The sequence below is a fragment of the Eleutherodactylus coqui genome, chromosome 5 (assembly GCF_035609145.1).
Source record: "Eleutherodactylus coqui strain aEleCoq1 chromosome 5, aEleCoq1.hap1, whole genome shotgun sequence".
NCBI classification, from domain to species: Eukaryota; Metazoa; Chordata; class Amphibia; order Anura; family Eleutherodactylidae; genus Eleutherodactylus; species Eleutherodactylus coqui.
The window spans coordinates 134157807-134183193 of NC_089841.1; the positions used below are offsets into that span (position 1 = coordinate 134157807).

General features: G+C 43.1%; 1 protein-coding gene across 4 annotated transcripts in view; it reads right to left on the minus strand.

Annotated features, from left to right (window-relative positions):
• Nucleotides 1–25387, minus strand: part of LOC136627798 (uncharacterized) — a 158593-nt gene that overhangs the window by 29452 nt on the left and 103754 nt on the right. For 3 of the 4 annotated variants that reach the window (XM_066603194.1, XM_066603196.1, XM_066603193.1), the window contains 2 exons: nucleotides 24526–24792; nucleotides 23313–23489 (listed from right to left, as the gene is read on the minus strand). In XM_066603194.1, coding sequence (XP_066459291.1) covers nucleotides 23313–23489; nucleotides 24526–24792 — 444 coding nt within the window. Of the gene's footprint in view, nucleotides 1–22491; nucleotides 22959–23312; nucleotides 23490–24525; nucleotides 24793–25387 lie in introns of those variants that run through there. The other variant, XM_066603195.1, reaches the window with a different exon arrangement.

Here is a 25387-nt window from a genome sequence, read left to right on the forward strand (position 1 = left end):
CGATGGATGATCTACGAGTTACTTCCTTCAATGTGAAGGGCCTTAATTCTCCGATGAAGAGGCATAACATCTCTCTGTTGGCCAAGAGGTATGGCACAAAAATTCTCCTTTTGCAGGAAACGCATTTCAAAAAGACGAAGTGTCTCTCCCTGCCGGGCAGACACTTTGAGCAGAGCTTTCATTGCGCTCACCCATCCTCGTCCTCCAAGGGGGTGTCAACATATTTCCACAAGTCCCTCAACTTCTCCTGCACCTCCGAATATAGAGACGGAGAGGGCAGAGTCCTCTTCTTGAAGGGGCTAGTCAACAATACAAAAATGACCATAGCTAATCTTTATGCCCCAAACGCGGACCAAATCCCTTGGCTAGTCAAACAACTGGCAACTTTGAGTCACTTCATGGAAGGCCACCTGATCCTGGGAGGGGACATGAATGTAGCACTCAACCCTCTGATCGACTCCTCAACGGGTAGATCGCATATCTCTCAACTAAAACTCAGGAGGCTCGCGCGTGTGCTCCAGGACCTTAACTTGGTGGACGGGTGGCGTACCCTGAATCCCTCTACGAAGGATTATACCTTCTATTCTCACGTCCACAAATCATATCAGAGGCTGGACTACGTTTTTGTCTCCTCCGACCTCATGACCTCCGTGGTAGGAGCTAAGATAGATATTATCACTATCTCCGATCACGCCCCGACCCACATTGATTTGCGCCTATCGCATCCCAAACCCAGAGAGTGGAGATGGCGCCTGAACGCCTCACTACTAGACCCGATTGAAGAACGAGAACGCCTCTCTAAACTTATTGAAGAGTATTTTGTCTTGAACGGGGAGGATGGCCCGGGGGTCCCGGTAGTTTGGGAGGCCCACAAGGCCTTCACAAGAGGTCTTTTGATAGCGTTAGGCTCCAAAACAAAAAAACTTCAACAAAAAACTATAGACGCCAAACTAAATAGAATCTCGACATTAGAACTGCAGGCTAAATTATCCCAAACTAAGATTATAATGGATGAACTGACCAATCTGAGGAGGGAGCTTAAACAAATTCTGGAGTCGAAATTCATTAGGAAACAACTTTACTTCAAACACACAGTATATGCTCAAGGCAATAAAGGGAGTAAACTTATGACTGCCCTAATAAAGAAAGCACGCGCAAAAAACTTCATCAAATCCATTAAGTCTCACACAGGCTCGCTGGTGACCTCCTCGGAAGAAATCGCCGACGCGTTCCAAAGATACTACTCCCGTCTGTATGACATTAAACATGATACCCCCCACCCTGAGGGATTAGATATAAAAAAGTTGACTGAATCCGCCCTCCGCAGCGCGCAACTTCCGAAACTAAACGACACACAAGTAGCCTCGCTACTGACACCTGTAACACAACCAGAAGTAGAACAGCTTCTTGCCTCTAGCCCTCAAAATAAGAGCCCGGGTCCGGATGGCCTGAACCTCCCATACTATAAAGCCTTTGGCTCTGTCCTGACCCCCAGACTTACTGAACTCTTCAACGCTTTATTAAATGGGGCTACTCTGCCCAAGCAAGCGGCTGAAGCACACATTACCTTAATCCACAAACAGGATAAGGACCCGGAGATGTGTGGTAACTATCGCCCAATCTCTTTGATTAACTTCGATATTAAACTATGGGCGAAACTCCTCGCAAAGAGAATGGATAGTTTGGTTCCCCTCCTGGTCAATGAGGAGCAGGCGGGCTTTGTGCGTGGGAGGGAGGGCAGAGACAATTGCCGCAGGTTACTCCATGCGATACGCCTAGCCCAAAAGCACCACATCCCATTGGTTCTGGTGGGAACAGACGCCGAAAAGGCGTTCGATCGCGTCGACTGGGCTTATATGAAGGAGGTCCTGGACCGCTTCAATTTCCCCCCGGCCTTTGTCTCTGCTGTTTTCTCTTTGTACGCAGCCCCCCACGCCAGACTCAAAATTAATGAAATTCTATCCGCTCCCATCGACATTAAGAACGGAACCCGCCAGGGCTGCCCCCTATCTCCCACGTTATTCGTCCTAGCCCTAGAACCCCTCCTCCAATTAGTTCGACACGACCAGGTCATCACAGGAATCTCATGGGAACACCATACCCTCTATACTACCGCCTTTGCAGACGATATAGTTTTTTTGGTGTCAAACCCAGAAGAGGGCCTCCCCAGGTTGATTGATCTGCTCAACAGCTTCGGTTTAATTTCTAACTTTAAAATCAACTACGGGAAGTCTACGGTCCTTAATGTGTCTACCCCGAGGAACCAAATTAGAAAATTAAAAGAAAACTCACCCTTCACATGGGCGAACTCCTCAATAGACTTTCTGGGGGTTAAGATCACTGGGGACCTCAATAAGCTATACGCTGCTAACTTCCCTCCTTTACTAGATCAGATTAAAAACCTTCTGAAGCTATATGATATCCCCCGCATCTCGTGGTTTGGAAGAAAGAACATCCTAAAAACTTACATTTTACCCATAATCACCTATAAAATAAGGATGCTCCCTATCCTCCTACCGGTGAGTTTCTTTATAGCGCTTCGTAGGGCGTTTTCCGGGTATGTTTGGAGACAGAGGAGACCGAGGTTAGCCCATGGCTTGATGACGAGGGGGAGGATGGAGGGCGGCATTGGCCTTCCGGACGTCCGGGATTTCTACAGGGCATCACTTGTGGGCTACTGGATGGATCTGGTCCACCCAATAAAGGACCAGCTCTTCGTCTCGCTGGCTAAATACGCAAGTGGCGATGCATTTATAGAGGATCTCTGGACTCCTTCAAAAACTAGGTGCAGAGCCAAAAACTTCAACCCCCTGATTAAGGGTCCTTGCGAGACTTGGGCTGATCTGAAGGATGGGCTGATTCCTGAGCCGCCCACACTTGCCCCACTTAGCCTCCTCCCGAGGCTCCTAGACATACCTCTTGACTCAGCTACCAGAGCAATGTGGGATAGGTTCAATTCGCTTAACATAAGTGACCTGCAAGTGTTAGCGCACTTAAGTCCCGCTGAAGCACTTAAAACCTTAGTCCCACAACATAAATTCTCCTTCCTGCAATTGGCCTCGGTCGAGAGGATGTTTGGAGAATTCTTCAAAAAATTCCCATCTACTAGGCCCCAGACGCTTTTCGAAAAAGCGCTGACGGAACAAAACCCAAAACGGAGGAAATTATCGCTGATCCGTAAACAATTTATCATCAAACCGTACCCATCCAAACCCGCTTTCCTACTTTCGTGGGAAAAGGAGTTGGGCATTACTCTGTCATCAAGCGACACACACTTAATTCTAAACTCATCCTTCGGCCTCTCTCAGTGTGTTCTCGCCCAAGAATGCCATTACAAACTCCTCGTTAGATGGTATAAAACACCTCAATGGCTCTACGCGTACAAACTGGCGCCACACGAGAGATGCTGGAGATGTGATGGGGACCCAGGTTCCTATCTCCATATTTGGTGGGATTGCTCGGTGTTGGCACCCTTTTGGAGGGAGGTGGAGGAGATTATGAGGAAAATCGCCCCTGCTCTCATCTTAACTCCGGAGATAATCTTCCTATGGAAGCCGTCTCCAGCGTTTCACCCAAGGAAGAACAAACTCTTGGCCTTCATGATAGATGCGGCTAAAGCTTTAATTCCCACCCTGTGGCTCCAAAAAATAGCGCCCTCAGTTTCTCAGTGGTTGGCGAGAGTGGACGATATTTGCAACATAGAGGAACTCTCTAGCTGGTCTGGAGGCACCAGGGAGGAGTACTTTCAGGTATGGGGGCCATGGAGAGAATTGAGGCGCACTCCATACTAGAGCGGAATCTGGTTAACTGACAGGTTGACAAAGCTCGGCACACATCTGACCAAAAGAGTGCCTTTTCATCCCTGACCCATCTCTCCCCCTCCACCTCCCAACCCCCTCCCCCCCCCCCCCATTCCCACTGGTAGTCACCCCTTGTCCTCACCCAGGACACCACCGATACCACGAAATAGTTCTCACCTTTCCTTATGTTCCCGTTGATTATGTCTGTCTCTATTTGTTTTTATCTTTGACTGGAGGGTTGATAAACAAGAGGATAGCAGTTCTAGGTTTCTGGTGCACAAAGTTAGCTGATGCAGGGTGATTCTCATGAAGAGAAATCCTCTACCACCCACTTTAAGAACACTGCGCAGTCATGGATATTATGTTGATTTTCCTTGTATACCCTGTATGTCTCCATTTACTGGATTCAAATTTTGTTATATCTGTATTAAAATTAAAATTTCAATAAAACTGGATTTAAAAAAAAAAAAAAAGATGTGCATTCTTTTTGGTGTCCGCTGTTTTTGTATATGTATCTATTTTGGCTAAATAAACATTCCTTTAAAAAAAAAAAATGAATGAGATGAGGGAATTAAGGGGAAACTGATCAAAGTTGCCCACAACACAAAACTAACACTAGATAACTAACACTAGAGAAGTTAGAGGGTGGATGCAAAAAAATCAAGGCCAGCTAGAACAGTGGGCTGCAACAAATAGAAATGCAAATGCAAAGTCCTACATCTGGGCAAGAAAAATGAAAAAAGCACACACAGAATGGGAGGAATTGGGCTAAGTAGCAGCACATGTGAAAAAGACTTGGGTATACTAATAGATCACAGACTGAACATTAGTCAACAGTGTGATGTAGTAGCAAAAAAGGCAACCAATTATGGGATGTATTAAGTGAAGCATCGAGTCCAGATCACGAGAAGTAATTATCTTTACTCTTGGTCATACTGGAATACTGGGCACTCCAATTTAAAAAAGACAGACAAACTCAAATACGTTCAGAGAGGAGTTACCAGGATGGGGAGCGATCTGCCAATCATGTCCTATGAGGAATGGTTAAGGGATCTGGGAATTTTTAGCTTACAAAAAAGGCTGAGAGAAGACGTAATAGCTGTTTCTAAATATCTAAAGGGCTGTCACACTGCAGAGGGATCAGCCTTATTCTCATTTGCACAAGGTAAGAGTAGAATGAAACTGCAAAGGGAGGAGACACAGATTAGATATTAGAAAAAAAAATTTGACAGTGAGGGTGATCAGTGAGTGGAACAGGTTGCCATGGGAAGTGGTGAGTTCTCCTTCAATGGAAGTCTTCAAACAGGGACTGGGCAGACATCTGTCTGGGATGATTTAGTGAATGCTGCATTGAGCAGGGGGTTGGACTTGATGACCCTGAAGGTGCCTTCCAACTCTACCATTATATGAATATTGCAGTCTTCTGTGTGCAGCCTCAGATGTTGTTCAAAGTAACCAGTCTTGTGATTACGAGTTATTTGCAGGCCTTATACAACTAGCAGTGGGGTAAAGGGGAATTAAATTAATCTTCGCAAAACAGGGACAATTCACAATCTACATTCTATACTGTGTGGCCTTCTGTTCTCACATATTGTGCTGACTAGTGATTTCAGTCTATTTAGTTGGTGCTGGTTTTTGTTGAATATGAAACAAAAGGAATTCCAAATAGGGAAGCAGCAAATGCCCACAGTGCGTATCAGCAGCCTCAATCATTGGTTAAAGTCACAAGTCCAGACGCTATGATTTATTTACAGGCCTTATGCAGCTAGCAGTGGTTTTCTGCAAACTACAAAGTTAGCTGAAAGGTCACATAAAACTACACTAAAAAGAATTAAGCAAAAAATAGAATAAAATGGAAATAGGAAGAAAGCAAGGAACAGGGGACATGTCGGTGGTGGTAGTGGACGGGCCAAGTTGGCACTTCAAGCAGCTCTCACTGAGGCAACAGCTTATGTTCTGCAGCAGGCAATGCAAACCTCCTGCCATTCCTTAGAAGTAGTTCTGCCCATGTGTTACATCTGCAGCACACAGAACAGGTTATAGAGTGGGTGACACAATATGCCTCAAGTACCACCACCTCCTCTACCTCCCAGTCGGAAGTACACAGTAGTCAGTCTGCACCAGTTGCCTATGAGCATCCCTCCTGTGCTTCACCCTGAGCCAAACCTCCCACACAACCTGAAAGTTGTTTGATCATTCAGAGTAACAGATGTCAATAGGACAATTCAAACATTGAAGACCAAGACATTGAATGTGTAGTGTACAGAAGTTGAGTTGATGTGTGGAAGCTTTTGGTTGTTTCTGAATGGTCTAGGCAGTCTTGTGCTTCTGTGTATTGTCAATGTGTTCCATGTGAGTGAATAAGATGTGTATTGCATAGTTGTAGTATAGTGGCCCAGAGGGTCCTCCAGAACAGTCACACTAACATTTGGTCCTGTCACACCTGTCTATGCATTTCCCATAGGCATAGAAGGTGCCATGAGTCAGAGAAACCCTGTTTCTCCCCTTCCTAAGCTGAGAGCTTAGTGCTAGCAATAGCTGGTTGCCTATTGGCTATCTGTCACGCCTCTGCGGATTGGTGGGAAAGTCCAGAGGGGGAAACCACTTACCAGAGTCTCTATGCAGCGTGGGTGGCGTTGGAGAGAAAGTGCGTGAAGGAGGAGTCGGTGGTGGTGTTCGGAGGAGAGGAGAAGCAGCAGCATGTCTTGGTTGGAGGAAGGAGGTGTTAACAGTTCAACCATCTGTGCAGTGATTCAGCAGTCAAGCAAGGGTATCAAGATCCCTTTCCGCTCCCTTGTCTTTCCAGTAGCAAAGAGGAAAGAGTTGGAGGTCATCATCACACCCAACAGTGAGTCACACTACCCGGTGAATTCAAAGCCACGATCAGTTCAGCAGCCATTGCAACTCTCATTTCACTCCTTCCCACTACACTTCCAGTAAACCCTTCAGCTAGTAACAATTGGGGAGATCATTACTGAGTAACCTCTAGAATTAGAGAGAGAGCATTGAAGATAAGTGGAAATCAAAATGTAAATCTACTGTTTTTCATTGTGTCAATGCACGGCATTATTGTTGACCCTGCTGCACCCGTGTAACGCCGCAAGTTCATATGTTATTATAAATAAGCTTCAGTAAAACTAGTACTATTAGTATAAGGTTTTTTTCTACCGGCATATATAAAAGGCGCTCAAAGGGTTAACAATCAGGTATTCTTTGCTTTTAATTGATATGAATTTCTATTTAAACGGAAGTGTATGAAGTGTTTATTGAGGTAAACAAGAGCCCATGTGAGGGTTTGAAACGCGTACTCTGTGAACTCCTGTATTTTATGGCACGATAGCATAGTAAATCAAGACACTTTTTCTCAAGACAGCCAAGCATCCGATTTATTTTAAACCACTCATAGGTTAACCTATTTAATAGCCTGCTCTCGGCCACTTGGACGGGTCTCTGGTTACCCTCCAGGTGGGAGATGGTAGAGCCACCACGACAAGGCCTACATCTATACCCCGCTGTCTCCTAGGCTGGGGCCCACTCCTCGGATGCTGCAAATGCACTGATGCCCAAGCCTTTTTTTTCCTATGAAGAGGAAGATGAAGGTGGGTCAGTGCAGGTGGTCAGCCCTCCAGAGGCTATGTGTACTTAGGGGGATGTGGAAACAGAGGTGCCAGCTCCCAGTGCTCACTGTAATAGAGTCCACTCAGGAGGAGGAGGATGATGAAGAGGAGGTGGAAGATGATGAGGTGTTTGACCCAACATGGACGGACAGGGAGAGTCATCATAGCAGTTTGCAGAAGGAGGAGAAGAACATAGCATGGCAGCACCCTGCTAAGGGAGTAGGCTGTCACAGAAAAACAAGAGGGCCGTACCGTCACCATCAGCTACTACTAGTTGTAGCAGCACCAACATTGGGCCCACAGCTAGGTCTGCTCAAAGGACCTGTGCAGCCTAGGAATTCTTTGAAACCATAGCTGATGAGAGAGGAGTGGTCACCTGTCAGATTTGCGGCAAGCTCTTAAAACGCAGTAAGAACGTAAACAACCCCAATAGAACGTGTATGAACAGCCATATGAACCCTCACCCACTGCCTTGGAGAGCCCACCTGGGCCAGAAGACAAAGAATCAGCCTCCTCCTGTTCCCTCTACCTCTATCTACCTCCCTGTTCATGCAGCCTCTGAGCGCAGTGAAGTTTCTCTTGTGCAAATGACAACTGGGCTGCAGGGTTCAGAGCCAAGAGTGGGAAATGGAGAGAAGAATTTGACTCACCACCACCTTCACCGACATTGACATGTACCCCATATTCCAGAGTATCTCAGTTCAGCAGCCAGCCCTCCATTCCCCAGCTATGGAGCGTAAAAAAAAACCCACCCAAACATCCACGAGAACAAAGCCTGAATGCAAGCACTCTGCTGCTGCTTGCAATGGAAATGCCTTCAGGCTAGTAAACACAGATGCCTTCTGCCATGCTAACCCACAGTACCAGATGCCCAGCCACCAATTCTTTGCCCCAAAATGCATCCCTGCCCAGTACTGCCATGTGAGTGATAACGTGTCCCTGGCATTACAGAAAGCTGTAAGTGGTAGGATGTACCTGACCACAAACATATAGTCTAGCAAGGATGGCCAGGGGCATTACATATCCTATACAGCACACTGAGTCAATGTCTTGCAGGTGGGGCATGGAGCCAAAAGTGGTGGTCTATGTTTCATGGTACCCCAAAGACTTGCTGAACATTTATCCATGTCTGTCCCCTCCTCACCACCTCCTTCACCTCTTTGTACCACCTTTCAACAAGTTCCACATTGGCACAGATATCCACATGTGACAAAACAGCCTGTATACAGTACTGCACATGGTAAATGGCAAGGTGTTGTCCTAAAGGTCATGTATTGATGGCTGTTGAAGAGCCTTTGATGGATTTGCTGTCCCAGGCTAACCCTATGAAGCCAGGCAAGAGAAACTTCATATGGTCAGATTTGAACCTAGAATTCAAGCAATGCAAAGCAGCAGCACTAAGAGAACATAAAAACTCCATACAGGTGTTGTCCTTGGATATAGTTGAACCTAGGACTCTAGTGCTGCTGTATTTGCAATCCAGAGAATTAATTGATGGGTATTCAAAATGCACTGAGGTCCAGGAGCCAACAGAATACCAAGACGGAAAAGTAAAGTCACAGGAAAAAGGAGGGGGGGGGGGGTGTAGGTGAAACCTGCAGTCCAGTTCAGCTTTTTCTGAATAACATAGGTTGTCAGGTGACTGCACATATAAACATTTGTCAAACAGTAGAGATGCACAAATATACAAATATCGTAAACAGATAATATTATATCATAGCATAAGGCACCTGCCCATCAGATACTTTGCCAAGTGAAAACTTTCATACGAGTTGCTTACGAGTTATACTTTTGCTTGTCTTGCAATAATCCTCACTATTCATCATCAACTGCTATTTTAACTTGCTCCCCACTAATCAGAGTTGGTGGGATTTGTATTTTTAGAGGCATCTGTCTTCTCATGTTGTCCCTGTGGGAAATCTCGGCAGTTTTATCTCGGCAGAGGAATGTATTGTTAAATCTTCAATCCCACAGCTGTTCTCTCCAGAAACGACACAAGCAAGTCTTAAAATGTACCAAGCAAAACATGGATAGCAGAGTCCTAGCAAGAAGAATACTTTTAAAATAGGCAAAATTCCTTTCAGCATCATGAGAGCATGCAAAAGCGAATTACTGTTAGTTCAGTAATGCTGATAGCCGTTGAGAATACTTTCCACAAATGACTATCGTATAAATCACAGAATGTCTGCTTAGAGAAGTAGAATTGACCTTATTAGAATGTTTTAGAGAATGTAATCAATAATGTAATATAATCCGCGTTAACAAATGGGAAGTTGGGATCCACAGACCATTGATTTCAATGTGCAATGTGTGATGTTTTTATTGCTTCATATCCCCATGTGGCGGCCCTGGAGCAAACAGAGATCTTGAAGATAGTGAACAATTAAAACACATGAGACTGGAAAACCCCTGTAAGGAGCAATTCCACAAGGAATTCATTCTTTTAACTCATTTTTGCCTTTAAAATATACAAGGGAAAAGGCCATTAGATGTTTGAATTTGGTGCTCTGTCAAAGTGTATTACAAATAAAGAAGTAACATTTTCATAGTAAAGTGATTTAAACAATAGATGAGCAACATTATATGAAGTTGTAGTGGTAATGGGAGTGAAGAACATTTTGCAATGTAGTGGGACAGACCTCTACGCCATGGTTGACTGTGGAACTGTGCATGTTTGGGCCCCAAGGACCTATGAGAAGTGCATATTACTGAACAGCTTGGTTGTACCATTTCATATTTTTCAAGACTAAAATAGGTTTTGGACTAGAATAGTAATAAAGTAACTCCTCCTTGCAGGGGGTAGCTAAAGGCTCATGGGCCCGTGTGCAAAAGTTTATCTTTGGGCTCCCCTAATTTCTCTTAACCCCTTAACGCAGAGGAGTAACTTGGAGCTCTTGGGCCCAATGCAAAATCTGTAACAGGGCTCCCAACTATAATGCTTTATTCTTAGTACTGAGCTCCCTATATGGAGAAGAGAGGCCTTATGGGCTCCTGGGCCCGGGTGCAACTGCATCCCCTATAGTTACACCAGTGCCTCCTTGTCTTCTGACAAATAGGTCAAACCTCATCTTTTCTGCCTGCTCTCCAGTCCTCGACCCATCAAATTATTGGAAGTTTCCTCTAATTAATGATTTCTGTTCCAAAGTCTGTGTAACGTTTCTGTAAATATGTGCCGAGATGACCTACCATTAACTTTCACCTTCCTTTCATGTAGTTAATATCTTGAAGCTCATTTTAAAAGGGATTCTCCAATCAGGCCATATCCCTCCTGTGACCAGATCATCATCATAGGTATGGCGGCTAAGGCTGCAGCCACACGTTTCTCCCACGCTATTACATCTATATGTCCTAACAAAGCATATGGAACAAGGTTGTCCTTATTAATGTGCTTCAATCAATCATATTTTTTCTCCGTCATCCTCGGAACATCAAAAACCTGCAGTGCAATGAGGCTATGTTCACATCTGTGAACAACTACCAACAGTTATAATGGGTCCATAAAGGGTATCATCACGGTGTCCATTGTTTTACCAGTTTGAATAGGGCCTCTGTACATGTGAACACAGCCTTAAATACTATCCTATATAATATGCAGATATTTTTTTCCAGAAGGTATTTAAAAGTTGTTGCAAGTAACCCCCAGGGCCCAAGGGCACATGAGTGGGGAATGACCTATGATGGCTCTTTTTGCAGGGTCATTATATGGGTGCTTCTAAGGCAACTTTGGTTCCTACTTCTACCTTCTGGCTTGAGAAAGGGCATCTTCTGCCCGAAACATTGCCATGTTTGTGTTGTGAATGCCATCAATAAAGTATTCTGCAGGATTAGCAATATTTCCATCTCAGGGTGTGTGATCTTTCTGAATACTTGATCTATCTTGAGTTTTGGACAGCAGAACTAATAGATCCAGCTCCACTGACCACAACTTTAGCTTTTAGGGGTAATGTTGCTGAGCTCCTGTTTATTACATGCAGAGCAGTAAGTACTGTGTCTGGTCTATATTTAAGGAGTTCAGGATCAGGACCTATTACATGGCCAAATGATCTGGCAAAAATATTTAGACGAATGTTCTCTTGCTTGATCATTGGGCTATATAAAGCTTCACCCAATCAACTGATAAATAAGCAAAAGTTTGTTCATCGGTTAATCTCAACTTTTGTGCAGCCCAAAAAATAATTGTTGGCAGGACATCTCTCTGTGTGAATCGGGGATATGTTGCTGAGAATCATCATGCTGCATTGTGGACAAACAATTGTTTGTTCCTACTGCTGACTGCCTTGGTCTGTATAAAAGCCATTTCTAATAGTACAGATCTTGTTGATCGCTCTTGTCAAATGGCTAAAGTCAGCTCATGTAAAAGGACCCTTAAAGAAGGCACAGAAACTGATTGTTGTGCAAAGACATGGAAGGGGCTGCCTGTCGACACAATGGTGGATATGTAGTTAACTTTCTATGACTGCTTACTTTTGTCCACCCCTTAGGATATTCTCTGACATGACCCTTCCCTTCACACTACTTATATAAGAGATACTCTCCTCTGTACATCTTTTCTCTTGTTTGCAGAGGTTTCCTTCTAATTAACGAAAACAATTGTTCACAAAATACGTTTATGAGAAGGGACAATGTAATGAAAACATGAATTATTTATTAGAACCATGCACACGAAGGTTCTTGTAACTGAGAATAACTACTGTCTAACGTCAGAGACACTAAAAGCTTTCATCAGTTGTTTTGGTTATTATTTGTAGAGTAGCATTATATTATTTGCTTGCATGGGTAATGATACCGACCAAGTCAGAACAAGCAATGGTGCATATTAGTTCACATGAAAGCAGATAAAAAAAACCAACCTTCACCCATTTACTAAGCTAAACTCAATTAAGGAAGAAAGGAGCTTTCTCCAGTCTTGTCAGGGAGAAATGGAAAAGTGGAGTAATAATCCACAGCAACGAATCAAGTCGCTGCTCTTATTTTCCAAAGGGCTGCTGAGAAAAAAGAGCTAGGGGATGACTGGTTGCAATGGGCAACTGCCTGCTTTTAATTTTCCTTGGTTTTGATAATGCCACCCGGTTATGGCTAATGACTTCACTACTCTACTAATCCAGCCCAAGTAGTGAACAATTTGATCTGATGGCAAAGTACAACTGTAATTTCTTGACCTAAACATGCCCAGAAATCTGGTCTTTAACTCATTTCCCATTCACTTCAATAAAATAATATAAATTCTGATGCTTAACCCCTTAGTGACAAAGCCTGTTTGCGCCTTAATGACCAACTAATTTTGTGACCCCCTATGTAATGTAACTAACAACACACATCTGTTCTGCACAAACGTGAAATTTGGCATGACCATTCTTTAGGTCGTAAATAGGAAAAGTAAAGGGGGTCACAGCTTGATTATTCAATTCTAAATGCAAAAGTAAGTGACCCTCTATGTAATGTACCAAATCTAATTCTCTAACTTCCCGTTGTCGTACAAACCTGAAATTTGACACGACCATTCTATAGGTGCTAAATATGAAAAGTAAAGTGGATACTACTTGACTATTCAATTCTAAGTGCGAAAGTAAGTGACCCCGTATGTAATGTAACTAATAATAAACATCTGTACTGCACAAACGTGAAATTTGGCACAACAATTTTTTACGTCCTAAATACAAATAGTAAAGGGGTCGCAACATCAATATTCAATTCTAAGACCTCTCTCACACAAGTGTTTACAAAAACCCTGCAATTTTCAATGCTACGTTTACTGCGGTTTCAGCAGCGTTGGCACAAGTTTTGCCAGCGTTTTAGCTGCATTTTCAGCACAGCAGAAAATGCAGCCAAGGAAGCTGAAAAAAAAGCAATACTCACCTAGCAGACGCCGTTCGGGTCCCTCCCGCTGCTCTCTGGCGTTCCTGCAGGCTTCCGTGCAGTTGTCAGCGCCGACAGAACATCTCTTGCTGGTAACGTGAATTGAAAATCCCGCCTCCAGCAAGAGATTTCACTGATTGGTTCTTGAGCGCTGGCCCTTTTCATATGGCTCTTGTTGCTTATGATATCCACCACCCAGTGCCAATGGCTAATGTGACATTGGATTGATAATGGGCAGTGTAGACCACCGACTTGACAATTGACTAGTATCAGGTATCAAAGCCATTGTGGATGAATTAGGGGGGCTAGGACAAAAATAAAAAACAGCAGAGGAATCAGCTCGGGTATGTCTGTAAAAGGTGTGCAGCCCACTTTACTCTTCAGGGGACATGACAGGTCCTCTAATTCACAGTTAATTAAGAGATATTATTTGGATCAGTGTAGCAGATAAGCATAATAAGGTGTCAATGAATATTCTTCTATCACATATATTAGTTTTCAGGATGCACATCCAGTGTTGTAAACTCATCCCGGACTTCAAGTGCATACTTATGCAAGTGAGTGCGGCCTGTGCATCTCGAGTTACTGCTGTTCTTGAGCTCCAGTTCTCTATAAATAGGGGTCTACTACTAGACAATAATGAATAGAGACTATGTACTAATTAATAATGTAAAATATTGTACCCTGCACCTATGTTGTACAAGAGGCACAGTGCTGCGCCTGTATCCACTGTTTATATACTAAAGCAGCTGCAGCTGTTTATTACACAGGGGTAATATTTCTTGCATACAAATGGTGACAGATGTTTCCAGTGCTGTACTAATGAGGTGCAATGTGTGCCTCAATAACACAGAATTGTAAGCCGTGCCACACACTCTTCCAGTTGTCTTGGCTGCATGGCAATGCTACTCAGCAGATTCATTTAGACAATAGTACATTTAGATCACTTATTTTCCCTTATTAAAACCACCATTGAAAAAGATCCCGTTAACAGCTTGCCTTCTGTAATGGCGTTAATCAAATGTATTACTGTTTCTGCTTAAAATAAGCTTTTCGCATACAATATATTGCAAATAGGTTTTCATTTACCATCCAAACTATTCCTACTGTACTGTGTGATATTTGCAGAACTCCTCCTGAACCTAGCATGCCGTAATAAGGGAACAGCATTAGCTTCAGAATTGACAACCTTGCAGAGAAGCTTTTATCATTCCTTTTAAGGCTTATATTTTCTACAATAGTCCATATTCAAAAAATTGATATTTAAAAAAATATATATATATATATTTATTCTTGTTATTTGTTACCTATCCTCCGTATATAAGGAGCTATCCACAAACAGGCAATCAATTTCACAATTCTTCTTTGGGATTTACTTTTACGTCGTTCACCATTTAGTATAAATACACTCATTGACAAAAAAAATCCATCCCCTAGAAGGAGTTGTCAGAATCGAATGAAAGTCTGTGGGTGATTGTAACATTGATACAAGTCAAAGCAAAACAGTGATTTACTGCGGAAAACTGAACACTGGATACAAGATGTGATACGGGTTGGCATGGAGGCTCTAGTACCCTGTTGTACTGTCTCTAGCCTGGATACAAGATGTGATACGGGTGGGCATGGAGGCTCTAGTACCCTGTTGTACTGCCTCTAGTTTGGATACAAGATGTGATATGGGCGGGCATGGAGGCTCTAGTACACTGTTGGGCCACCTCTAGCTTGGATACAAGATGTGATACGGGTGGGCATGGAGGCTCTAGTACCCTGTTGGGCCACCTCTAGCTTGGATACAAGATGTAATACGGGCGGGCATGGAGGCTCTAGTACACTGTTGTACTGCCTCTAGTTTGGATACACTGTGATATGGGGTGGGCATGGAGGCTCTAGTACCCTGTTGTACCACCTCTTGCTTGGATACAAAATGTGATACGGGCGGGCATGGAGGCTCTAGTACCCTATTGTACCACCTCTAGCTTGGATACAAGATGTGATACGGGTGGGCATAAAGGCTCTAGTACCCCGTTGTACTGACTCTAGCTTGGAAACAAGATGTGATACGGGTGGGCATGGAGGCTCTTGTACCCTGTTGTAACACCTCTAGCTTGGATACAAGATGTGATGCGGGCATGGAGGCTCTAGTACCCTGTTGTACCGCCTTTAGCTTGGATAAAAAATGTGATACGGGTGGGCATGGAGGCTCTTGTACCGCCTGTAGTTTGGATACGATATGTGATACGGGCAGGCATGGAGGCTCTAGCACCCTGTTGTACCGCTCTAGCTTGTATACAAGATGTGATACCGGTGGGCTTGGAGGCTCTAGTACCCTGTTGTACCGCCTCTAGCTTGGATACAAGATGTGATACCGGTGGGCTTGGAGGCTCTAGTACCCTGTTGTACCGCCTCTAGCTTGGATACAAGATGTGATAGGGGTGGGCATGGAGGCTCTAGTACCCTGTCATACCGCCTCTAGTTTGGATATGATATGGGATACGGGCAGGCATGGAGGCTCTAGTACCCTGTTGTACTGCCTCTAGCTTGGATACAAGATATGATACGGGCAGGCATGGAGGCATACAGGTTCCATATGGTATCCTGCGGCCTATAACTCCATATTTGCTGTAACTGAGCCTCTAGATCGTACAAACTTATAGGCTGTTGAAATTGGTGTCCTAGATGATCCTGTACATGTTCTACTGCTGAAAAATCTGGCGACCAGGCAGGCCATGGAAGTGTGGCAATGTTGTGGAGGCATTTCTGTGACACCTTTGCTGTATGTGGCTGAGCATTATCCTGCTGGAGAATGGCAACTTTTCATACTTGTTTGAAATGTAACTATTCTTATGGGCAAACTCGTAGGCTGTCAAAGATTGTGTCACAGATGATCCCATACATGTTCTATTGGCAATAAATTTTGCGCCTGGCAGCCATGGAAATGTGACAATGTTGGGGAGACATCCCTGTGACCCCCTTGCTGTGTGCGGCTGAGCATTATCCTGCTGGGAAATGCCTCTTAGAAGCCGCCATGAGAGGAACACATGTGGCTGCAGGATGTTCTGAATATACCACTGAGCTGTAATTGTCCCTCGTACCACTACTAGGGGGGGACTGACTGCCGTATGCGATGGCCTCCAGACCATCACACCAGCAGGGGGGGCAGTGTGCCGCTCCACAGCAAAGGCAGGATTGAGATGCTCACCAGACTCGAACACAGCTGTCGCCAGTGCCCAAATTGAACCCGGATTCGTTGCTGAAAAAAAATTGCAAGTTACATTTTAAGTATGTGCCCTCTATATTGTGCGGTCGTTTTGCCACATCCATCTTTGCCTCTGTCTGCTTACTGCTGCGCCAAATCATCATCCACCTATCATAACACGGCTCTGACATGTAAATGAGGCCTTACTTGTCCCTACAGGGTTATCTGAACAGCTGAAGTTACATTATCTGTTTGTATAATCTGAATACCTCATATATATACGACACACATATAAAATACTCCACAGTTTTGTCATTACACCTCTAACAGCCCATAATTAGCAGGTTTCTTCCTCCCTACCCAGTAGAAGACGCTTCACCACAATTCAGTGCCACGCGACAAGTTTGGAACATGTAGGGTTGGCCAGCTCCTGAAAAATGAAGGCTTAGTCCCATGTGTGAAAGCATGGATGAGTGACACAGAGCAGCCTTTAATGTAAAGCCAAGCCTGGCTTATCTCTAAACCCACTGCCTGAGCGGAGGGGACAGCTGCAAGCTTCTTGTGGGGACAGACACCACTAAATGTTGTGTTTAAAGCCGTCCAGAGACAAAGATTCATCATTCTGATTAACGTTTCTCTTATTATGTGTAATATGCTGCATATTTCCAGAAGGGTTCAATTAATTGAAAAAACACCTGTTCTTACATTTATATTTTAATTGCACTCATCAAAGTATCCGATTCATGTTTACACGGAGTCATTTCTAGTAATGTAAAGTAATTGGCCTTGTACAACAATCTTCTGGGACATTTCAAGGCGAGGTGAATTTGGATGTTCTGGACAAATAATCATTATTTTGAGATTGCATATTGCTATTAGAATGCTCCTGCCGTAGTGTCTGTTTCTTTTGCAGTGACTGAGCAGGGTTGCCAACTGTCCAGAAATATCTGGACAGCCGGTAAAAATATGTCATTTTTTTCCCAGTGTTCATGAAAAAAAAAAGAGGTTTCTGTTATTTTTTTAGAATGCTGGTAATTGAGCAGGTTATTATGACCGTAATTATCATTTTACAGCTCACAGTAAATGCTGATAATGACATCATATCAGTATCTGAACTATGCATATCTATCACTTCTAATCTTTAGCATTCAGTATGGTTTGCTAATGTGTTCATAAAAAATGTTGGCTGTCCGCGATTATTTTCTAAGCTGTCCAGAAAAAAAGAAAGGTTCAGGTTGGCAACTTTGTAACTGAAGCCTACAAGAGCACCAGGCGTCCTGTGTATTTTTCTACATGTCGTCATCAGATATTCGATGTTGACAGGCAGGTAAGTTTGATTAGATCTAAAAATCAACCCAGCAATACCATGAATACCAGTGATTATATACACTACTGTGCAAAAGTTTTAGGCAGGTGTTGAAACAAATGCTGCAAAGTAAGAATGCTTCCAAAAATAGAAGACGTCTGATTAGTTTTATGCTTTGGGTCATTATCCTGCTGCAGAACAAATTTAAAGCTAATGTCATTAAGAACTATCTTCGGTGTAAGGCTTCTTTCACACAAGTGCATATGGGCTAGCCGATATGCGCTGTGATCTGATGCATTGGATTCCAAAGCATCAGATCACATGGGCGTATTCCTGAGACGTAAAAGCGCCCGGTAAGGCCAATATAGAGCCGGGTGTTTTTAGGTCGGGCCCAAAAGATAGTCCTGGAACTATCTTTTGGGCTAGAATACATCTGCACTGCATGGACTCCTATGGGAGCCCATGGCAGCAGCTGTAGGTGGGACGGAATTTAGCAGCGTGGCTCGTTCCGTACAACTGAACTGGGCTAGACGGGGGCAGAACTAAGCACCGTCCCGCCTCCTCCCATTGATAGCTATGGACAAGGGGCAGGATGTGGGCGGAGCTAAGCTCCCACTCTCTCTCTTCCCCTTGTCCATAGCCATCAATAAGAGGTGGCGGAGCGGGTCGCAGCTAAGCTCCGACCCGACCCTCCCCCTCCCATTGCAAAGAACGAGCGGGAAGGAGACATGAGGTGAGCCTGCAATGGGGATGGAGGGAAAATGGGCGACAGCATGGTGAGCTCGGTGCACATGCACTGGGCCCCATGCCGTATGAACAGGTGCACAAACGTTAGATTTGTGCGCCCTTTCATGAGCTTCTATGCCCCAGGTGGAAGCGTATATTGGTCTGCCATGAAAACACCAGCCAATATGCGCTCATGTGAAAGAAGCCTAAGGATGAACAAGGAGTCCTGGAAGTAATGATACGGCCCCACAGAGCCCTGATCTCAACACCATTGAATCTGTCTGGGATTACATGAAGAGACAGAAGGATTTGAGCAAGCCAACATCCACAGAAGATCTGTGGAACTACCTCCATGCCAAGTTACTGTGTGTTAGTGTACTGAGGTGAATTGATGCTGCTTTGAAGGTAAAAGGCGATCCAACCAAATATTGATTTGATTTAGAATTTTAATTGGTTCATTCACTTTACATTTTGCTACTTGACAAAAAGTATTAATACTTCTAGTTTTGAAAGCATTATTATTATGCAGCATTTTTCCCACAGTTAAAATTTCAGCACAGTATATACCGTATATACTCGAGTATTAGCCGACCCGAGTATAAGCCGAGACAATAAGTTCCGCTACAAAAAACTGGCAAAACTTATTAACTCAAGTATAAGCCGAGCCATACTCCAGTATATACTAGGTAAAAAGAAAACCCTCCATACTCACCTCCCAGCCGGCGTCTGTGCCACAAGCTGCTTGAGTTCTCCCCGCTGTCATCCCCCGCCATCCTCTCTGCTTGGCTCTGTCAGTGCTGTGTAAGTAAGTGCTGTGATTGGATTGAGCGCCAGCCAATCACAGCTGGTGCTCGATCCAATCACAGTGCTTACTTACACAGCACCGACGGCAGGGGATTTGAAAGCAGAGCAGAGAGATGACAGCGGGGAGAACTCTAAAGCAGCTTGATTGGCTGTGAATGATCGAGCATCGGCTGTTGCTCGATCCAATCACAGCCCTTACTTACACAGCGCTGACTGCGGGGGATGACAGAGCCGAGCAAAGAGGACGGTGGGGGATGATAGCGGAGAGAATTCACGCAGCCTCTCGCACCGCCGCCGGAGACACAGACGCCGGCTGGGAGGCGAGTATGGAGGGTTTTTTTTAAGCCTTCCCTGACTCGAGTATAAGCCGAGGGGGGCTTCTTCAGCATAAAAGAATGTCCTGAAAAACTAGGCTTATGCTTGAGTGTATATATATATATATATACACATACATATATATACATACATATATATACACACACACACACACACACATATACACACATATGCAGTAAATACACACATCCCGTATAGAGTATCCTGCTACATGAACTTCATATAGGAAGAGCAGATCATCATTCGCAAATATGTATCTGGATGTGAAATGCATCTTGGTGCTTATTATTAGCATTAACATAAACGTCTTGCATATCAACTAGACATCTGACATCTGTCTGTTCTCCGTGGAAACTAATAACTAAGATCCAGCTATCTTTATGAATATTCTCTCTGTAGAATGCCTTAAATGTTTAAGGGTGGTTTTACACAGGCATTTAACCTAATCTGCCCAATGCTAACGAGCCTGATCAAGAAGGACAATGAGCAAGTTAAGCCCCATTTACACATAACGATTGTCGATTGTCGTTTAAGTGAACAAACTACTGAACGTATTAACGACTTTTTTTGCATACAAATGCTCCGCATTTAGACTTAAAGAATCGTTTGAAATCCTCTCCATTTCCCTCATTATCTAAAGTAAATACTGTATATGTTGTTTGCTCAGGAGGGCGTATGTTTATGTGAGTAATCTCTAACAGGAGGTTTTTAACTAGTGTGAAGAAAAGCCATTGTCTTCTGCTGACATGAGTAAACAAGTAGTCATTGTGTTCAACATGGCTAACAATCAGCCCTCCAGTCCTTTAGTCTTTCAAACAACTTAACAAATGTCATTTAAACCAAACCAACAACTATTTTTATGCAAACTGAAACTGAGCGATAAACGAGAAGTAAATGAATACTGCAGGATGGCTTTGTATTTACACGTAATGATAACCATGCAAATTTGTTTGTTTGAATACATTTTGAGCAATAATCGTTGCGTGTAAATGGGCCTTTAGTTAGCATTCTTTCCTCTTGTGTACATGGGCAGATTTTCTGTACTAAGGGAACAAACGGTCATTACTATTATCATATACTGCTATCTTGGTTCAGCTGCACATCTTCCTGTTTACATATTTTACACATTTTTATGCTCACATACCCAAGCCAATCAGCTAACAATGTTAGCTGATTGTTGGCCCTCTTACTTGGCCCATGACTGGGCAAACAAGCATTCAGGTGAATATTCATTCGCAATCACTGGGTAATGTAAAACGCCCTTAAGGACTATGTACACCGTTGCTTTCTTTCTTTTATTCGTTTTGGAAATTAAGACTTTTTGTAATTGGTTTTCTGTTTGATTTCTTTGCTTGCAGTGCTTTACCAGGCACTATAGGCCAGAGGACTGAGATCTTAGCAAATTCTGTCAGAGAAAACTGACTGGCTCCTCTCCAGTTGAACATGCATTCACTGCCTTTCCACTAAGCTATTACAGAGAGTTGTAAAGCAGTGTCGGGGGATGTTGAAATAGAGCAGGAGGACAGAAAGTAGGAAAAGCTCCTATTACAAAATGCTGTATGTCAGTGCTGGGGGATGATGAAGCAGTTCAGTAGAACAGAGCAGAGAAAGCTACTATTACAAAGGGCTGTAATTAATCCAAGTAAACTTTCTGCTCTTATCAGCAATGAGGGGGAACCACAAGCAGCTACTCTGAGAGAGCATGAGAAAAATGGAGAGATGTTGTGTAGTATTGAGTAGCCATGGTTATACTACACAGCCTATGAAATAGCATAAGAGGGGTGCCATCGCCTATCTGAATAGTGCTGCTGTGCTGGAAGCTCCCCTCCACTGGACAGAGCCATGCACAGGGAGAGGCAGGAAGGTTTGAGTTCCATTTCGTAGCCCTCTGGTCAGTGCCATTTTGGCATAACCTTTCTCAGGCTGTATGGGAAGGGGGTTCCACCCCAAGTAATATCACTGCTGATGCGATTAACAATCAGCTGTTGAAACTACAGATCCCAGCATTCCACAAAAACTGCTTTCATGCTGGGACTTGTAGCTTTGCAACAGCCAGAGAGCAACAGGTTGCACACCGATATTAATATACTGTACACATTAAACCTGTAAACCTTGAAACACATACAAAGCACATAAATAATGCATGTGAGTATTGAAACTATACATGGAATAATACAGTATGTAGGCTCATGCTGACAGTTCACCACTAATGACATCTTTGAGGAAAGAAGTTGACTATATACTGCAAATTTGGACTTCTGCTATAATATATATCAACAGAACTTAAGGAATATTCAGTTTTCAGTAAATGAAGGTTACTCTTTGTGGATGAAAGTTTATACAACTTTTCAAAAAATATATAATCATTTTAGTTCCCAGTTTCCGGTGTAAATTATACATAAATAAATCGAGAATGGGTGGCCACACTGCTTACCGACAAGCCAAGTGGCAAGAGTTGGTGAAAAAATTAAAAAGAAAAAAAAAATAAAGAAAAAAAATAAAAAAATTGCAAAGTTTGCCACAAACTTTTCTCCACTAAAAATTCGAGATTTTTTAAACTCCACTTTTACTTAATAAATCTTCTTTACATATTTACAATCCAGAACTGGTTCCATCCCTATTTCTGTCTTTTATGCAGAAAAATGCAGAGAGAGACACAAAGCAGGATGAATCCAGGACAGAACCATAAGGGGGGTCAATATGTGAGACAGAGACCTCTTGGTTTCTGTCCCTATCTGTCTTTTTAACTGAAGAGAAAAGAGTCATCCTCAGCACTCTATAGAATTCCATCCACAATAGGTACTGTTCATGGGAAGTAAATAGTCCATTCAAAATGAGCTAAAACAGCCATTAACTGTACATAGTCATGGGTGACATTTTTATTTTCAGCCCTTTTGTTCCAGCTCTTAGTATACTTTGAAAATACCATTTTATAATTTAAAAACATGTACCAAAAACCACCTGTACAAAATGTAAAAGGAGCATCCCAATATCCACTTTTAAAACATTCTTCAACCTACTAAAGGTCTAGGTGTTAAACACAGCTAGAAATACACCCTGTCCAAAGCCTGAATTAAGCCAGTAAACTTTGATTTCTACTTTAACTAACTTGCATAAAATCTATTACATGCCTACACCGAAGGACACTGATGAAAAAAAAATTGTGCATTCAATGTTGTAGCCAAAGAGAATTCCTAGTTGCGTTACTTTATGGGTCTTTGACATCTCCATCCAGTTCTCTCCATATACCACAGTGCAGAATCCTCAATACTTTATACCAAAAGGTCTCTTTATGTCACTGTTTTGTGACTTCGGGGCTGGAAAATAGAATCTTGGGTGGTCAATTATTATAATAATCTGGTCACCCCTCACCATCAACACCGAGGAACATGCAGTTATGCATTAGTTCCAAAAGTGTCAATATTGCTTGACCAAAGGCAAGAATATTGCAAGACAGCAGAGATATATTCCAGTAACCATGCGCATACTACCATAAACCCAGTTCTTTGTGAAAGCAGATGAGCAGTTACTTAGAATGAAAACCAGAATAGTACAGGCCCCTTAATGTTACCAAACCTAGAAATGGACCATCACAACCACCAGCAGAGAAATATAAGATTTAGAAGTATTTTTCAAATGAAGAGAAAATGGAAAACTAGGAGTTCACTTACCTGATACACAATGACTTGTCTGCCCACTCCAAGTACCATCAGCTTGGCATTTGCGAGAATATGATCCCACTAATATGTATCCTGTATTACAGGTGAATATCACCTCATAGTTGTACAGATAGCAAGTTCCTTCCTTCTTCCCATTCTTTGGGGTCTCTAACCAGCCACAAGAGACCACTGTCATAAATGGAAGATAATATTACAAAGTTAGGAGCTTGAAGCACTGATAAATATACTGCAATACTATATTCAGGTAGACAATATATGCTTCTCATCTGTTGTAGACCAAACAGTCCCAGTATATAATGCTTAGGAGCTGGTTTAATCTGGACTAAAGTAAATTAGCAATGGTTATACATATGAACATACTACTTTACTGTCTGAGATTGATCTACCATAACCGATCATGTATTGCCACACTGGCACAGTCTGACCTTCTGAAGGGACTGTGTTGTAGTCCATCTTGGATGCCATATTGAAGACTCACAATCCATTTTTGAAGTTATGCTATACTATATACTAGTTTATATACCCGGCATTGTCCGAGTAACCTTGCCACCCTTCATACACTGGCTGTCTTTGTCTTTTTAAATTCAGAACTCATGCTGTTTCGGGGTCTCTGCAATCTCTCATGTAGTGACACCCAATTCTGTTCTGTGGTTTCTGACACCCTTGAGGGACAAATTCAAAAATAAAGGGAAATAGCCAGTGCATTATGTTATTTCGAGGTCTCTGTAGCTCTTGATGTCCTGGTTCTTTCCTTCTCTTTTTGAATTTGGGCCTCATGCTGTTTCGGGGTCTCTGCAACCTGTCTTGCTCATTCTTAAGTTGCTCATTTAGCTCACTTGCTGACAGTAATTTTACCTTCTATGCTTTTGGCAGGATTTGTTTAATCGATTTCCATTCTTCTAGGAGGCATTCAGGATCTACCACACAACTAAATTACTCACTATTTCGAATCACAAAGCATCTTATTTTACCATAGATTATACAATAGGCCTCATTTACTAAAACTGCATAAAGAAACAGTTTGTTGCACATCGCAACCAATCATCATTCCTTAATCTGCCTATATATGGATAGAAAGAATTAAACTGTCATATGACAGTTGCTAGGACTTCGCAATGACTAAGACAAGAGACAAATTGGTTTTGCAAGTAGATGCAATGTCTAATATGGACTAAGGAGCTAAGGAGTCATTTTTTCTCCATACCTGGCTGCAGGCTCTGCGATAAATTCTTGTAGTTAGCATGTGACATTAAAGTTGCAATTCCGACGTCGAGGTCTCTAGTTGTGAGCACATCAAATCTGCAGAAAGAATCGTTCCCACATACAATCTTCATGTCCTCAGTAATTGGATCACTGGGATTCTCTTGTACAGAAAAGGTGGGAAAGAAGTTGGGATCATGTTTTACTTGATAGTTGTCTATCAGCCACGTAGAGTCATAGGTGAAGAGTGAGCCGTCATTGGTCACTGCCCCTGGAATGAACACAACACCTCAATAAGATGCTTTGTTTTATTACTTTAGATTGAGTTATTTATACTGATTCAACAAATTGGCAAATTTTTACCTAAAACATTTAACAGTGAAGGTTATTATTTACACTGTACTTCTATTGTCAGGGTCAGGCTGAGCCAGGGGGCAGGGAAGCATAAGCTCCAGTCCGGTCCTCCAGCAAACCTTTTGAGCAGGCACTCTATCTTGCCCAGCCAATGGATGCTACCATGGCCGCTTTCCCTGCTGTGGTGGCGTTTGCACCAGCCTATGCACCAAGTACAATGCTTGCAATTCTTTATTCAAACTCCAGAGGGAGCTTGAATAAATACTGCAAGCATCGTACAGGGGGATGATGTCATCAGCGGGGTGACCTTCCCACTAATACTGTGCTTTTTCAGCACCCGTTCTACAGTTGTTATCAACCTTTTGCTGCCTGCTGCTGTGCACAAGCTCCAGGCAAGTAGGAGGAGACTGAGAGACAGAGCACCAAAGCAGGAAGTCTCTTCCACTGCCAGGTAGGTGAGGAGCTGGAAATGTCTCAGTAACTGGACTCAGTACATTCTAGGACTCATTGAG